The 15,665-nt window shown below is 50.4% G+C and overlaps 1 protein-coding gene across 8 annotated transcripts in view; it reads left to right on the top strand.

Moving 5' to 3' along the window:
• The window catches only part of SLC4A5 (solute carrier family 4 member 5), a 28,660-nt gene that overhangs the window by 5,795 nt on the left and 7,200 nt on the right, over nucleotides 1-15,665 (top strand). For 3 of the 8 annotated variants that reach the window (XM_030036125.2, XM_030036121.2, XM_030036127.2), the window contains 15 exons: nucleotides 2,067-2,196; nucleotides 4,720-4,880; nucleotides 5,118-5,273; nucleotides 6,863-6,958; nucleotides 7,306-7,361; nucleotides 9,305-9,462; nucleotides 9,558-9,645; nucleotides 9,822-9,976; nucleotides 10,345-10,488; nucleotides 10,650-10,824; nucleotides 11,170-11,303; nucleotides 11,419-11,690; nucleotides 14,313-14,374; nucleotides 14,813-15,013; nucleotides 15,391-15,504. In XM_030036125.2, coding sequence (XP_029891985.1) covers nucleotides 2,067-2,196; nucleotides 4,720-4,880; nucleotides 5,118-5,273; nucleotides 6,863-6,958; nucleotides 7,306-7,361; nucleotides 9,305-9,462; nucleotides 9,558-9,645; nucleotides 9,822-9,976; nucleotides 10,345-10,488; nucleotides 10,650-10,824; nucleotides 11,170-11,303; nucleotides 11,419-11,690; nucleotides 14,313-14,374; nucleotides 14,813-15,013; nucleotides 15,391-15,504 — 2,102 coding nt within the window. The remainder of the gene's footprint in view (nucleotides 1-2,066; nucleotides 2,197-4,719; nucleotides 4,881-5,117; nucleotides 5,274-6,862; nucleotides 6,959-7,305; nucleotides 7,362-9,304; nucleotides 9,463-9,557; nucleotides 9,646-9,821; nucleotides 9,977-10,344; nucleotides 10,489-10,649; nucleotides 10,825-11,169; nucleotides 11,304-11,418; nucleotides 11,691-14,312; nucleotides 14,375-14,812; nucleotides 15,014-15,390; nucleotides 15,505-15,665) is intronic. The other 5 variants (XM_030036119.2, XM_030036118.2, XM_030036120.1 and 2 more) reach the window with 3 other exon arrangements.

Here is a 15,665-nt window from a genome sequence, read left to right on the forward strand (position 1 = left end):
CCTCCAGGTGAATAAATCCCATGAATTTTGGCTGCGTAGCCAAGCCCCAGCATTGTTGGTTTAGCAACCGGCTCTTTGCTCGGGTCAGTGAGCGGCGGGGAGAGGCAGCTGCTGCCGGGAAGCACATGTTATGTGTTGAGAGATAGTTTTATTCCTTAAACTGGCGGACGATGGGGAAAAAAAGCTTAAAAATCCCCAAAAAGCTCTTTATGTGCAAGCTTTTCTTTATTTTTTGTGGTTTCTAGCGGTTAAAGAGTGTCACAGCCCCGACACCCCAAAACGAGTTGCTGGGGGGACCCTCCGGCAGGTCGAAGCAGGAGGGACCCGTTCTTAAGCACCCGAGGCGGGAATTCGGGCAGAGCTGGGAGCAGCAACCACCAAGTCGAGGATTTGCAAAGCTCTAACCCCTCCGCCACCACCTCCTGCAAAATTGCAAATTCTCCTTTTTTTACAAATGCATCCAGAGATCCCACCCGAGGTGGCTATTCCCAGCAAATTCCCTTTTTTTGTGGTCCAGCTTATTGCTTTTGCAGCGAGTTTGGGGTTTTGCAGGAAATTCAAGGTTTGGGCTGCAGAGCAAAGCAGACGGCGTGAGGCTGGGGGCGGGGGGTTACTGGTATTGCACCGATTTCATCCCCTCTTACGCGAACAGCACTTAGGCTTAAAGAGCCTGAAGCCCTCCAGGCATGTAGCCCAGCTCTAAAATTAACAGGAATATTAATAATCTTAATAATCATAATAATGAAGCTTATGGAAGTGGAAGGAGGACTTGACAACAGGGCTTTAGTCCTGCTGGTGAGGCTTAAAGGGCTTAAGCAGTTAAGCAGGCTCAGCCTAGAGCGCAAGGGACATCCTATTCTTTCACGGCCGCCGCGACTTGGGTTTCGTCTCCTTTGGTGAGGGGACAGGGCAATATTCCTGGTTTTTCCGCCGCTTGTGCACAGCAATTTAATTACCTGCTTTTTTGCGTACCGTATCACCCAACTTTCTTATTCCTGGGTTTGAGAACAGAAAGATTCTGCTAGCAAAGACATTTTCCGAGATGGATTAACTCCTGCTGTATTAGGAGAGGGCTAAGACCCAAGATTTTATTAAAAATACACCATTTCCACAGAGCCTGGAGTAGGGCTGATTTTAACCTCTTGTTTGAATAATGGTCCAACTGGGGAGCGGTCCCATCCATGCCACGTCCAGGTTCATACCCTGGTGTTTGATTCCTCCCTGCGACCAAAATTAGGAGGCTTTGCTAGAAAGACACAGGAAGATGGAGAAGGTTAAAAGAAAACCCAGCCCGGCTTTTTTTCAGGTGGAGAGGGCAGGTCCATCACCCTCCCGTGGCTGCAGGGAATGCACCAACGATGAAAACCCCTTTTCCCATCAGTCTGGAGGTTTGCAGGGGGGTGACATGTCACCGCTCCCCTTCCCGAAACACACTGTGGGGAGCAGGAGGCACTAAGTGCCCTCCCCAGCCTGGCTGGTTATTTGCAGCAAGAAGCTGGATTTTTCCTGCAGAAATGGTAAATTTGTATTATTCCCCTCAAATGATACACGTTCCCCTCGGGGATCCAGTGGGAAAATGTGTGCTGAGTACTCATGCATCCTGATGCGCAGTGTCAGAGACAGTAAGGATTTGGTTGCTGGTGGCAGGCAGCTCTAACCTGGCAAAAACAGGCTCTGTGGTAGGGAAAAGTGTGGGATACTCTATGGAAATGGGGCACATAATGCTCCTGGAAGGGGAATTGTATATAGGGGTGGCCACATTCCTCAATTCCCAGCCAGGACCTATATATTCCCTTCCTAGCTGCTATGCAGTCTCCACTCATCCTTTCCGCCAGCATTCCGTATCTCTTTGCACAGGCATTTTGGGACACAACTACTTAGAGTTTCCCCACTCCTCAATGTCTCTCACCTTTGTAATTTCCCTCAAAATCTCCTTTTTTGACCCCAGGATCCTAAATAGCCCTACAGATCCCTTTTTACCCCTCCGGAGCTTTCCATATGGGAATGGCACAGGATCATGTTGTCTCCAGCCGATGGTAAACCTCTTTTTTCCTTCCCCCCGGCAGTGTCACCAGCTGCCGAACGCCTTCGCTACATCTTGGGGGAAGACGATGAGCCTCCCAACCCCACGCTCTTCACGGAGATGGACACGCTGCAGCACGACGGCGAGGAGATGGAGTGGAAAGAGTCAGCCAGGTGAGGCTTTGAGTTGAAAAGATCCCCCCCCTAAATATCCCTGGGTGGAAACGGGGTCAGGGAATGAGCATCATTTTTAATGAGGTTAAAAAAGCCATGCTTGAATTAGGGAAATGGAGAAAACATGGTGTTTTGGGGGGCTTTGCATGGCCCGTGCGGCCTGCCGAGGAGGAGGAGGAGGAAGAAGGGAGGAAGATTTCCTATCTTGTCCAGCATCTCCCCAGGTTGGATCGACCCCAGAGCTGGGGTTTTTCCCATTCCCAGTTGTAGCATGAGAGCAAAGCCTTGCAGAAAGGGCTGGGAGGGTGAAAAAAACTGGCGTAACATGCTGGGAAACTGGAGAATTAGAGCAGAGAGCTGGGAAATGGGAATAGGGGACATAAAGAACATTTTCCCCAGTCTTCCCCCCCCCCAAATTTTGCTGATAAGGCCAAGAGTTAAACTTCTCCCACCCCTCAAGCAATAATAATAATAAAACCCCACCCACTACATATTTAATAAAAGTATTAGAGGAGTTGCAAGTGGTGTTCGCTTTATTGAATTAGGAGCTTATCCAAGGGAAAAATCTCAAATCCTAGTGGGTTTTTCTCTTCCTAGCCTCGGCTGTGTAAGGGCTAGTAGGGTTGGGGTTTTTGGGGGGACATTTGGGAAGGAAGTCAGGGATGCTCATGGCATCCCAAGCCCTTTCTTTTCAGTAGCACATGCGGGATTTCTGAGTCTGGGTGTGGAGGTTTGCCCGAGGAATGGGGAGTGAGCAGGATCAGGCCCTGAAGGTGCTCCTCCTATCTCTTGGCTGGTTATTTGCATCACCAAAAATTTAGAAAGTTCTTAAGCATCCTCCTGGTTGGTGTCCCTGCTAAAAACACAGCAGCCCAGGGAAGCTATTGCTAAAATCCTTTATTTTTCAACCCCCAATTTTGCATAGGTCTGTATCTACTCATCCCTCCCCACTCCCCAAAAAGCTTGGAAAGCGGAAAATCAGCACTTGTATTGGGATTTTCATCAGGGAGATGGAGGTTTCCAAATTCCCTCCGGGAGGACGGAGGTTTCTCAAGTCCCGGATTTCCGCTCTCTGGCGAGGAGCGGTTCAGCCTCTTTAGCCGCAGGAGAGCAGCTCCTCGGTGGGAGCAGTGCTACCTGCAGCTAAATCCGCAAGAAATGGAAAGAAATGGAAATAAAGCAGCTGAGCACGGCAGGGAGATGGGGTTTTGCTGTAGCCTTGGCGAAAGTATCGTGGGATGCTGGTCCTGGGGCAGAGGCGTTGCTGGAAACGTGCCTTGAGACCCGCACGCCACCCCAAGCTGTCACCCTGTCTGCACGCTAATAACCCACTTTCGGCAGGAAGACGGGGCAAAAAAGAAAGAAAAGCGACCTAATCGGCTTTGGGCGAGCACCAACGGGGCTTAGTGGGTGCTATGGCGGGAAGCTTGAATTTCCTCCCAGTAAAAGCAGTGTTGTTTAAAGGGCTGGAGAAGGGGTTTCTGCAAAAAAATCGGGGTGGAGAGCTTTGGGTTGATGGGCACTAGGGCCAAATTTTTTATTTTTGGATGTGCTGGGGTTTTGTCCCCAGCACAAGACCATTCCTGGCACTCCCAGACGATATTTTCGGGCTTTTTTAGTAGGGACACATGGCATTTTCTCTTTGCAGCAGCATCTTAATGCACCCCCAGCAGCCAATACAATCCCAGACTTTCCCCACCCTTCCCCTGCAGCATTCGGGAGCCATCAGCTATTTCCAAAAACCCTTCTCCTCCTACATCCTTTCCGTCTGTGCCCTCTGCGGCGGCAGGAGCCCAAATCCCAGTTGTACCAGTTAAAAGTTGTAAGGTTAAGCCCTGTGAAGGCTAATCCATAGAGCCTGCAAACCTCCTGTAAAGGAAAAGCAGCTTTCTTCCCCAAATTGACGTCTTGCTGGGAGCTCCCTGCCCTCCCCAGAGCCCGAGCCCCGTTCCCGGGGAGCTGGGAGAAATCAGTCAATGTTCCTGAATTTGCTCTGAAGTCTTTGGTTTGTAAAAATAAGGAATGGAGGTGGAAGGGCTGATTTCCAAGGGCTTGCAAACCCTCTCGTCTCCCACTGTGGGAATGAAGCACCCAGGCTGAAGTCTGAGCATTGCTAAGAAATTAAAAAGACATTTGCAGCGCCCTGGGTTTTTGCTTTCTTGCGTGCACGGCTGGTCCATGTGGGTGCGGATCCTGGCTAAGGCAAGGTCAGCTCCACGGGCAAACTGCCCAAATCTCGCAGGAGCAATTTGAGGAGGGTGAAATCTGCAGGGTTGAGTTCAGTGATGGAGCCGAGAGGTTTTGCTCCGCTCTGTAACCATGCAAGCAGCACTTCGTCTAATGACATTACTTGATTTCTCCATTCCCATCCTGAATAACAAGCAAAAACTTTGCAGGATAATTTAATTCAGGCTTCCAAAGCCGCCTGCAGAAGGGCAACTCCACAGGAAAAGCAATTCTCTTCTCTTCTCATACACCATCCCCACCCCGTGCCCATCCCCATGGTTGCTGCTGTCATTTCAGGTGGATAAAGTTTGAAGAAAAGGTGGAAGAAGGCGGTGAAAGGTGGAGCAAGCCCCATGTGTCCACGTTGTCTTTGCACAGCCTGTTTGAGCTGCGGACGTGTCTACAGACGGGAACGGTGCTCCTGGACTTAGATGGCTACTCTTTGCCCCAGATTATAGGTAGGAGCCAGTGGGTATCAGTGGTTTCGGATGGCTTTTTCTCCACGTCCTGAAGTGCTGGGAACGGATTTAGATGCATTTACTTGCTACATGCAACTATAAACCAACTTGCACAGGAATAAGCAAAGACAGGAGTTGAGAGTCATCAACTTGGTTCAATAAGTGTTGTTATCTTAAGCTTTCTGGGAGGGTTTGCAGTGGGGTAACCCATGCACCTCCCTTGTTTGGTGCTTGCAGACGATGTCATTGAGAAGCAGATTGAGGACGGTCTGCTCAAGCCGGAGCTGCGGGAGAAGATAAGCTACGTGCTCCTCAGGAAACACCGTCACCAAACCAAGAAGCCAATCCACCGGTCTTTGGCTGACATCGGCAAGTCCGTCTCCTCCAACACAAGTGAGTCCTTGGGGTCCAACCTGTGCCTAGTTGCATCCTTGAGACTTTGGTGAGCAAGCCCGCGGGGAGGAAGATCTCAGGAGAATGAAAAGGGGAAACCCAACCTTTTGGGGCACCCAACTATTTACTGCATTGAGAAAGACCCCAAAAGCTCTGCCACTGGTGGCTTTAAGGGTGGGGGGTCATTGGGAGCCAGAGGCCAAGGAGATGTCTGCTGAGATGGACAATGGCGTTGTGTGAGGGACAACGGCGTTGGCGGTCGCTTGGCCAAGGGGCTTTCTGGCAGAGCAGCCTACAGACAAATCCAGTCTGCTCCACTGTTGAACCTGCCTATTTTTGAGCCATTATAAAAGGGCATTTGTTTGTTTTCACGCTAGATTATTTACTTAGGTTTAAACAGAGGTCATTTGGTGGAGCCCGGGATTTGCCGGGCTTCGGCTGCTCCCCGGGTAGCCAGAAACAGCAGCACCCGAGCTCAGAGCACACATGGAAGAGGCCATCAATAAGCAATATTGCCACCCTGTGGGCATCCCCAGGTTTCAAGGCAGCCATCATCCACATTGGAGGACTAGATATTTGAGCTAACGTTTGCCCAGAAGCTCTCAAAATGGAACAGGACTTGGAAATGTGGTGGTTAGTCCCTGTAGATAGGGAAAATAGGGGCATCTTTTGTGTTTCTGATTCCTTGCTGAGACGATGGCATTGCTTTGAGTTTGCAAACAGGGACACCAAGGAAAAGATGGTCGTTGGCAGGAGCAGAGGGGTCCGTCACATTTCTTGTGCCAACGGCAACTCTGTGATATTGGAATAAATGGCACCGGCACATTGAAAATAGGGTCATGGCCAGTGGGAATTTCATAATTATTTTTAGCGGGTTTAACAAAACAAAACAAAAAAGATGATAGATGCTGTGGTTGCAGCTGCTGTCTCAGAGAGATGCAGAGCAGCTCAACAAAACTGGTCCAGATGGTTTTCCAAAAGGAAAACACAGGTTTTGGAATTCAGGAGGTTTTCTGAGAAAATGCTGGGCTTAACACAGAAAATGCATGGGGGGAAAGGGAAGTCTTTATAGTGAAGTAATTCAGTGTAAACATCTGAGGTGAAAAATGGGACTCATCACCAGTTTAGGGAGGAGAAACGTTAACGTGAAACTTGGTGGTGGCCAATGTAAATATTTTGAAGTGAGAAGTTCACAGCAAATTTCCAGTGTAGGTTTCTTTGGAGAATTATGAGATTAAAAAGCTGAAGTGTTGGGTATTCCCAGGTAACAGAAATTGCACTTCTGAACCTATTTATAGCCTCAAAGAGAGCATTGGTGGGCCGTGGGGTGGTGCAGGCTCCTTGCACGGAGCCTCTGCAGCGGGAAGACTTGGGTTAAGGCCATTTATCCTTTGCTAATGGGAAAATGACTATGGGTGGGATAAAAGCGCAAATGAGAGTGGGAGGGAAAGGCAAACTGCTGGCGTATCAGCACTGGAAGGTTCACGTCTGTGCTGGGCAGCTGCTTTTCAGCCCGGCCTCTTGCCTTCAGCATCACCCAACGGTTCCCCATGGCACCTGCATCTCTTCTAACGTCTCCTTTCCCGCAGCCCGCAGCCCCGTCCGGAGCCCGGCCGCCGGTGCCGCCTTCCACCGCTCCACCGAGGACCTGCGGATGCGGCAGAGCGCGAGCTACGGCCGCTTGCGTAAGCCGGGGAGGGTGGCGGGGAGGCAAAAACGGTCCTAAAAGAAGCAAGACAAAAAAAAAGATGAGGTTGCAATATGAGGGTGGGCGATTGCAATTACAAGGGGTCCCACCACAGCCATAAATGAGATGTGGTTGGTGTAACCACAGGGTGACTGATATCAGAAAAACTCATATTCTTGGGTTTTCATCTCATTGCACCTGGTTTGCAAAGCCAGCTATAATAAAAAATTTTTTTTTCCTTTGCGCTGAAGTCCTCCCACCACGTTTTCTCCTTGCACGTGGGGCTGAAATTTGGTTGCGTATCACGGGTCGGTTTTCTCACCTTCTCCCTCTTATCTCCATCAGGTCACGCGCAGAGTCGAAGCATGAACGACATCTCAGACACGCCGAGCACCGACCAGGTAATCACCCCCCAAAACTTTATTGCAATGCTGTGAGGAGCATCTCCGACGCAACCCACGATGGGGCGGGGGGCTCTGTGGTTGTTAAGGTCCATGTGAGCCTTGTGCAGCTTTGCTTGGTCAATAACCACACAGATTCCTAATTAGGGAAATTAATACATGTATTGATCCCTGCTAACTCATGGGGAAGCTGTCCCAGAAATAGTACCTGTGCTTGCAAATTGAACACAGAATGAGGGATATGCGAGGATGCTGATGTAGCTTGAGATCCTTAGGGTGGGGAAAAAAATTCCTTCAAATCTTTAGGTAGGAAAGGAAAGGTGCTTGGAAGAATGCAGGGATTCTAAAAGAGCCTTTGCTTGGCTGGGTAAGGGCAGGTTGCCGTGGGTAAATCCCAGCCAAGCACTTGGGTCCGCAAACGTGAATACAGCTCTCGAGATAACGGTCTGTAAATATAGAGGCAGGTTCCATTTTTCCCTCCGTTTGCAGCGTGATGGACGTGGGATTTCTTAATGCAAAGCTCAGCTGAGAGTCTGTCGGGGGCTTTTCCCCCCTGGTTTGCTTTGCATGGGAGAGCTGAGAAGGAGGTCAGGCTGCTCGGGCAGTTCGTGGGCAGATCTCTGCTTGGCGATGCGATGGATCAAGAGGCTTTTGTGCTGTTCTTTTGCTACATGTCCCGTCCCCATCCCAATATCAAGGCTATTCAGCTGGGAACTGTTGATGCATTATATGGGCTTTGCTTTTTTTCTATTTGTGCGTGATTTCAGCATAAACCTAAGGGAAAATTAAACGAAAGGTGGGTTTGTAGGGGACAGTACAGGATAACAGCTTGCTTTTCCCCAGGGATGTCCTTGCTGGGCTTACCTGGGGTGATGCAGTTTAGGGGAAAGCGAAGGATGGAAGTTCACGTGTTGCTGGGAGCCACGGGACGGGGCTGCCACAATATCAGGGAGGCAGAAGGTTTCGAGGGCACCTTCCTAAATTAGAGCTGCAATAAAGCAAGCCAACTGCCCACTAACGAACCCCAAATATCAGCCTCCAGCAGTGGGGTGCGGAGGGTTAATCCCAAAATATGCAAAGCATTTAGGTTTAATCGCCCTATTAGGCCCACTACAAAGGGACTTTTTAAGTGTTACATGAAGCTTAGTGGTCACTGTTAACTCCTGCTCTTGCTTATTCCAAGCTGCATTGGAGGAGTTGCTTTATTATTATTATTTTTTTTTCCATTTGGGTTTAAAAGATTAGAAAGGGGAGAGCTTGCTGCCCAGCTCACATGCCTCCCCTCATGCTGGCATATAGATTATAATAACACCCTGCCTGGGTTGGTATTGAACCCTTTTAGACTAGTAATGAAAGAGCTGCAGGGGAGAAGAGACCCGGGGAACAAATCCATGAACGAGGTTTCCTACTTCCATTATTTGTTCCTGCTCCAAGGATGAGATTGGGGGAAAATAAGCTACAAAAACATCCCCCGTGCACAGTTCCAAGCGGTGTTTCTGCATTATATAGGGTCTTGGGGGAGCCTGGGGCTGGAAACAGACTTGTAAAAATGCATGCTGGCTTGCTCCAGGATCCGTATTTTTTGGCTCAGATTTTCTGCAGGGGGATTGCACAGGGTTTTCCTGACGTAGACCCCAATGCTGCAAAGCACCTTTTGCAAACCACCCGGTTGCTCACTGTGTTACGGAGCACCAAGAGTGTGATTTCGAGTTAATCTCGGTCTTAGTGATGGTTGTGAATAATGAAGAAATTCAGCTTTATGAATTCTTGCTGGTTTATTCTTGGATACGGCTCTTGAATCCCCACCTCTGGGAGTCCTGCGACCATCACAGATCAAGAGGTTTGAGCCTGCGGCTTCAGCTTTTGCGTTCAGGGTGTGGAAAAGAGGGGGAAAAGCCAAATTTTGGCAATTGCTCCCTTTCCCACCCTTGTCTTTCCAACAGCTGAAGAACAAGTTCATCAAGAAGATCCCAAAGGATGCAGAGGCCTCCAACGTGCTGGTGGGAGAAGTGGAGTTCCTGGAGAAGCCCTTTGTGGCTTTCGTGCGGCTCCTCCAGGCGACGATGCTGGGAGGGGTGACGGAGGTGCCCGTCCCCACCAGGTGAGCGCAGTTCCTTCAGGTCCGAAGCACGAGTGGTCTCACAACGCGGGTGCCAGTGGTTTAAGGTTGCCAACTCTGTGCCTTTCCCTTCCCAGGTTCCTCTTTATTCTCCTTGGTCCCGCGGGAAAAGCCAAATCTTACAATGAGATCGGCAGAGCCATCGCAACCCTCATGGTGGATGATGTGAGTAGATGCAACACCCGGCCCTCGCTAGGAACCCCCTTGCTCAGAGCCAAGAAAAAAAAGCAATTTTCATCCTATTGCCCAAACGAATGAGCTTTAAGATCTTATAAAGACACGGGATGTGTGCGTGCTGGACGCTGTTCCTGGGCTGACACCTCTCCTCTCTTGACCCCCAGCTCTTCAGCGACGTTGCCTACAAAGCCCGGGATAGAGAAGACCTGATCGCCGGCATAGATGAGTTTCTGGATGAAGTCATCGTCCTGCCGCCCGGCGAGTGGGACCCCAACATTAGGATTGAGCCACCCAAAAAAGTGCCCTCAGCTGAGAAGAGGTAGGTGGGAGGCGTGGGGCCGGCCCCAGCCCTGTGGCCATCCCCATCTCTCCTGTTTTGGAGATACTGGAGGAGGAGAGCAGCTTTGCTTCCCTTCATCCCTAGAAAGAATCTGTGCAAATTTTCCAGAAATGCTGCTTTTTCAGCAGATTTTGCCCCCAGATCAGCTCAAAGCCGTTTCCACTGCAAAAATCTTCGTTAACCACCTAGGTTGAGCGAATCCAGCTCTTGATCTTTCCAAATTCACCCCAAAACCCAAGCTCTAGTGCAGATGGAGAGCTACACCATGGCCTTGCTCATGGTCCCTGCATCAGGACCGGCTTGGTAGGGCAGGTGCCGTGGCCGATGCCGATGGCTCTCTCCCACAGGAAATCAGTTTTCTCACTGAACGAAGTGGGGCAGATGAACGGCACGGCTGGTGGGGCGGGCGCCGGGGGTGGCGGAGGAGGCAGCGACGATGGGGAGATGCCTGAAGTTCATGAAATCGGGGAAGAGCTCGCGTGGACCGGCAGGTGAGCAGCACCCCAGCACCCATCAACATCTCCTGCTGGCTCACCCCGTGGTCTCCTGGGGCACGGAGGGGTGAAATCCTTTTGGGCGCAGGCTTTTGCGCAGCACCGTATCTATTTTGGTGGAAGGCACGTGCATCTGGTCCTTGGTGGTGTCTCTCCAGGTTTTGCGGTGGCCTCTATTTGGATATCAAGAGGAAGCTGCCCTGGTTCCCGAGCGACTTCTATGAAGGCTTTCATATCCAGTCCATCTCTGCTATCTTGTTCATCTACCTGGGCTGCATCACCAATGCCATCACGTTTGGGGGCTTGCTTGGGGATGCTACAGACAACTACCAGGTTGAGTCCAAGGAGAGGGGGTCACGTTGGCTTGGGGACAGCAAGTAGGGATGGGATGGGACAGGGTGGGATGGGACGGGTTGGGATGGGTTTTACTCTCCTTGTGCCATGCCAAGCTTTAATGCTGGGGATGGAAATTCATTGCCAAGTGGGACTGGGAGTCCTGAAATACCTGCAGGATGGGAAAACCCATCTCAATGGCAATGCCAGGAGCAAGGGGACACGGTCCCAACAATCCTATATGGGTCCAAGCAGAAGTCCTTAATTCCCGTCTCCATCAGGGGTATCCATGGGGATGTAACGTGGTACAGCATCACCATAACGCTGGATTTGATCCATCCTCAGGGCGTCATGGAGAGCTTCCTCGGCACGGCGATGGCAGGATCCATGTTTTGCCTCTTCGCTGGGCAGCCGCTCATCATCCTCAGCAGCACCGGCCCCATCCTCATCTTCGAGAAGCTGCTCTTTGACTTCAGCAAGTAGGTGCTGGGCAATGCTGGGGGGAACTGGGACCCATCCATACTGGGATGGGAGCTGTCCTCCAGCCCATGGCGTGCATTCAGGGGGCTGCTCTCGCCTTGTCCCCGCTTTCAGAGGCAACGGCATCGACTACATGGAGTTTCGCCTCTGGATTGGCTTGCACTCTGCCCTACAGTGCCTTATCCTGGTGGCCACTGACGCCAGCTTCATTATAAAGTACATCACCCGCTTCACAGAAGAAGGCTTCTCCACCCTCATCAGCTTCATCTTCATCTACGACGCCATCAAGAAGATGATCGGAGCCTTTAAGTACTATCCCATCAATTCGGACTTCAAGCCCGACTACGTGACCATGTACAAGTGCGAGTGCATTGCTCCTGACCCAGGTGAGTACACATCTTTTTCGGTGCCAGATGGGGAAGATGAAGGGGGGGGGGGGGTCCCGCTGTGGATAAATGCCGCTGGATCGTTGGCTGAGGACATGGAAGGAGGCAGCTACCCTGTCAGTGTGGGGTGGAGGGACCTCGTCCTCCTCCTCTGAAGGTGTTTTTGGGCAAGATGGAAGAAAAGCCTTGTCCCCCATGGATGAACACGTCAGTGCTTGCCAGGACATGGTGAACGGTGCCAGAGAGCTGGGGCCTCAGCCTGGAGCAGCCACACCTGGATGGATAAAAAGGAAATATGGAAAAAAAAAAAAAAAGACATTTTAGATCATTAATACCAGCCTGCTGCGAATGGAAACTTATTCTCCAGAAAATATGCTGGAGGGGTTTTGTCCTCCCTAGTGTCTGGGACGCCCCAGGATGTCCCAGCTGGGTGTGGAAACCTCCTTGGACTGTTTTTTCTCCTCTTTCTAACTCCTTTTCAAAAAGGAGAGGCCGTCGGGCTCTGAGCAGATGGTCTTTTGACGGCTCCACTGGTTTTGCTCTTGGATAGACATACTGGATGATCCCTGGTCCGAATCGTGCAGCTCAGATGCTCCCACGGCCACCTGGAAGGGAGCGGAGATCTTCGCTTTGGGCTAATTGCAGCCACTGCCTGCTCTCAGACGAGCTGAATTTACTTAAAAAGTCTAAATGCTAAGAATTTTGGGGAGTATCAGCTGCAGACAGAGGAGGAAGAGAGGTGTGATGGTGAAGCTCTCCCCAGAAATAAAAGCATCTAAGATCTGCCACACAATGTGTTCTCAATATATCTGTCATTGCAAGAAGAGTTCTTACCTACCACGATGGAAAAAACATTTTTTTGCTTTAATTTTGTTTTTTCCTCAATTTCTGTTTATCAACCACACACTGAGTGACCGGTTCCCATTGGATTTTGAAAGCCCCGCAAGCAGTGGGGGACACCTGGAGTCGACACAATCCTTTCCAAACCAAAACCCTCCCAAATTTGACCTGCAGGAAAGCGAAGCCCAGTGCCCAATGCAATCCCCGGGGGCTGAAATATCCCGAACGGGACCGTGACCACCTCCATCCACCTGTGTGTGCCGGCATCTGCCCGGCAGCACCCACCGCCGTGGCTTAATGCAGGAGGAAGACGAAGCCTTTAGCCTCCAGGGAGGTCTCCCCCTTTTCCAAGCCCCCATCCCAAGCAAACCCCGGGCAGCCGAGAGGCATTTGCACCCCAAAAACCTTAAACCTCTTTGCAACCCAGCCCCATTCCTTGCCCTCACTGCCCCGGGCACCCAAGGCAGCGGTGTCCGCATTGGATTTTCCATTCCTCTAGATATTGAGAAATTATGTTTATTCCCCCCTACATCCTTTTTTTTAAATCTTTTTTTTTTAATTCGTTCTGATTTTTGATTATTATAACTGATTTGTACCATATTTGTCTCTGCTGCACACATCAATTTGGGCTGATTTCAATCTCAAGTGAGTATCACCTTCTAAATATTAAAACTATTTTAATATTTGATACTCTTCCCCCATGTGGGGGTTTTGTTGTTATTTTTTTCCATGTATTTTACTTTTGTCTCTGCTCTGCTAAAAGGGTTTATGTAGAGCCCTTAGGTGTCCTCTTGTAAAATACCACCAGTGGTATGCTACCCTTTAAGTTATAGAAATCACAAATAAGGCTGGTTTCTGGAAAAATAAAAGGTTATGAGGAGAAAAAAAAAAAAAAAATGTTTTTAACGCTGGGTTTGCCAGCGCCATTTCCTGGAGCCCGGTTTCGGCAGCCCCGGGTTCTCTTCTTCTAACCCAGCAATCGCTTCTCCTTCATTAATTCTCGGCGCCGGGGATGGAGGCGGCAGGTCGGGGCAGCCGAAATTCCCACTTGGTGCAGGAAGAGGATGGACCGGAGGGAAGAGGGGGGGCAGAGCAGTCCCAGATCACGCTTAGGGGCACCCATAAAGAACATGGGTGCTCCTGAAGCCACGGAGCTGCGTCACCCGAAGAGCCGAGCGGAGCCACTTTTTGCACTGGAAGAGAAGGTGCCGGGGCTAGAAAGGATGGATTTTTTTGCAGTGAGACACCAAAACACCCCTAAAATATTTTAAAAAATAAAAAAAAAACAAATAAAAAATACAAATTGGGCATGATTGGGTGCCACCTCTCCAAAAATAACAGGCTACTTTTTCAGTCTTCTACCCTCCTCGTTTTAAGACGCGGGTGTTGGGATGCTCGACCCTGCTGCCGGCGGCTTCCCCAGGAAGCTCCTGAAAATTTTAGGAGCTGGGAAGCTCCTAGAAATACTTCCTCCCCTCCCCCGGCACTCGCCAGCCCTGGAGGGAGAAGCTGCCAAAGGAGAAGCCGTGTTCTCCGCTGGCGCATGGGATTAATCAGGGAGAAGTCGCTGCGGGGTTAGAAATTGGGGGTTTTCTCCCCAAATCCCAGTCCGCCCTCGGGATGCCGATCCCCGCGCGGCTCTCGGAGGACGTGCTCGACCCCCTGCGTTTGCTTTTATGCCAGCCGGGCTGAGCCATGCCGCTCTGGGCGAAGCCCGGCTGCTTTTAATACCGAAACCTCGGTATTAGCCAAAAACCTCAATAACAAACTCCTTTCCCGCAGCCAACGCGACCTTGTTTGATGCTTCAGCTCCAATGGCACCAAACACCACTAACGTTTCTCTGGTAAGCGGGTTTGCTCATCCCGACGGGAAATTTGGGATGAGGGCGGGCAAATCCCAGGGACTTCTACATCCGGGGAGCAACACGCACCAGCTCAGAATGAGGGAAACGTGGGATTTGCCTTGATTTGGGTTCACAGTTGGGCTCGGCAGCACCAAATCCTCACTTTTTTCCCCAAATTAATAGCAGCTCCGGGGTTTTCCTGTGGTTATGGGGCTCCCGGTGGCAGCAGCCCTGGGAAATAGCCCTTTCCTTGCATGCTGCAATTACTTAAAATACTAATCTGGGGGTTTTGGCCAGGAAATACCCCTTCCCTTGCATGCTGCAGTTGCTAAAAATGCTGATTTTGCTTTATTTGGCTGGGAAATACCCGTTTCCTTGCCTGCTACAAGTGCATAAAATGCTAATTTTGCTTTGGGGGGGGGGGGGGTTTCTCCCCAGTACAATGCTATTAACCTAACAGCTCTGGACTGGACTCAGCTGAGTAAGAAGGAATGTCTCAAATACGGTGGCAGCTTAGTGGGGAAGTCCTGTAAATTCGTGCCCGACCTGGCCCTTATGTCCTTCATCCTCTTCTTTGGGACCTACTCCATGACCTTGACCCTGAAAAAATTCAAATTCAGCCGCTATTTCCCCACCAAGGTAAGGAAAGTGCCGGGTTTTGCCCTTCTCTTTTCCAAAAGGTAGGAAAAATGGGAGCTGTTGGTCTCTTGCTAGATGCAAAATGCTCCAGAAAAATAAATCTATATTTCTAGGAGACATCGGTAGCAATTAGGGGAATCATCCTCGAGCTTTTAGCCGCTGATTTGGCTCTTGCATGCTGAATAACCCAACCCCTTGCGATGCAAAGGGGAAAAAATTTGCATTTTGTGGGTTATACCCGGGTTATTTGTGGGTGAGCGGAGCTCGAAAGCCCAGGGAAGGATGCTGAAGCAGAGGCAAACCTCTCCATCCCATTAATTAACCTCTCCATCCCATTAATTACCCTTTCCACCCCCATTTCCCCATCTTGCCTCTAGGTCAGGGCTTTCATTGCTGATTTTTCCAATGTCTTCTCCATCCTGCTCTTCTGCGGAGTGGATGCCTGTTTCGGACTGGACACCCCTAAGCTCCATATCCCCAGTATCATCAAGGTTCGGCCACACCGGCGGGGACCCCTCACCTCTCCGCCCATGCTCTCTTTCCAGCTCCTCTCCGGTTTTCGGGGAAAATCGCGGCTCCTGCGGTGTCCGGGCACCTTCTTATAAGCTACTTTGTCTTTTCTGGGGGAATATTCTAATGCTATGACTTTTCT

This window comes from Aquila chrysaetos, chromosome 13 (genome assembly GCF_900496995.4).
Source record: "Aquila chrysaetos chrysaetos chromosome 13, bAquChr1.4, whole genome shotgun sequence".
Lineage (NCBI taxonomy): Eukaryota > Metazoa > Chordata > Aves > Accipitriformes > Accipitridae > Aquila > Aquila chrysaetos.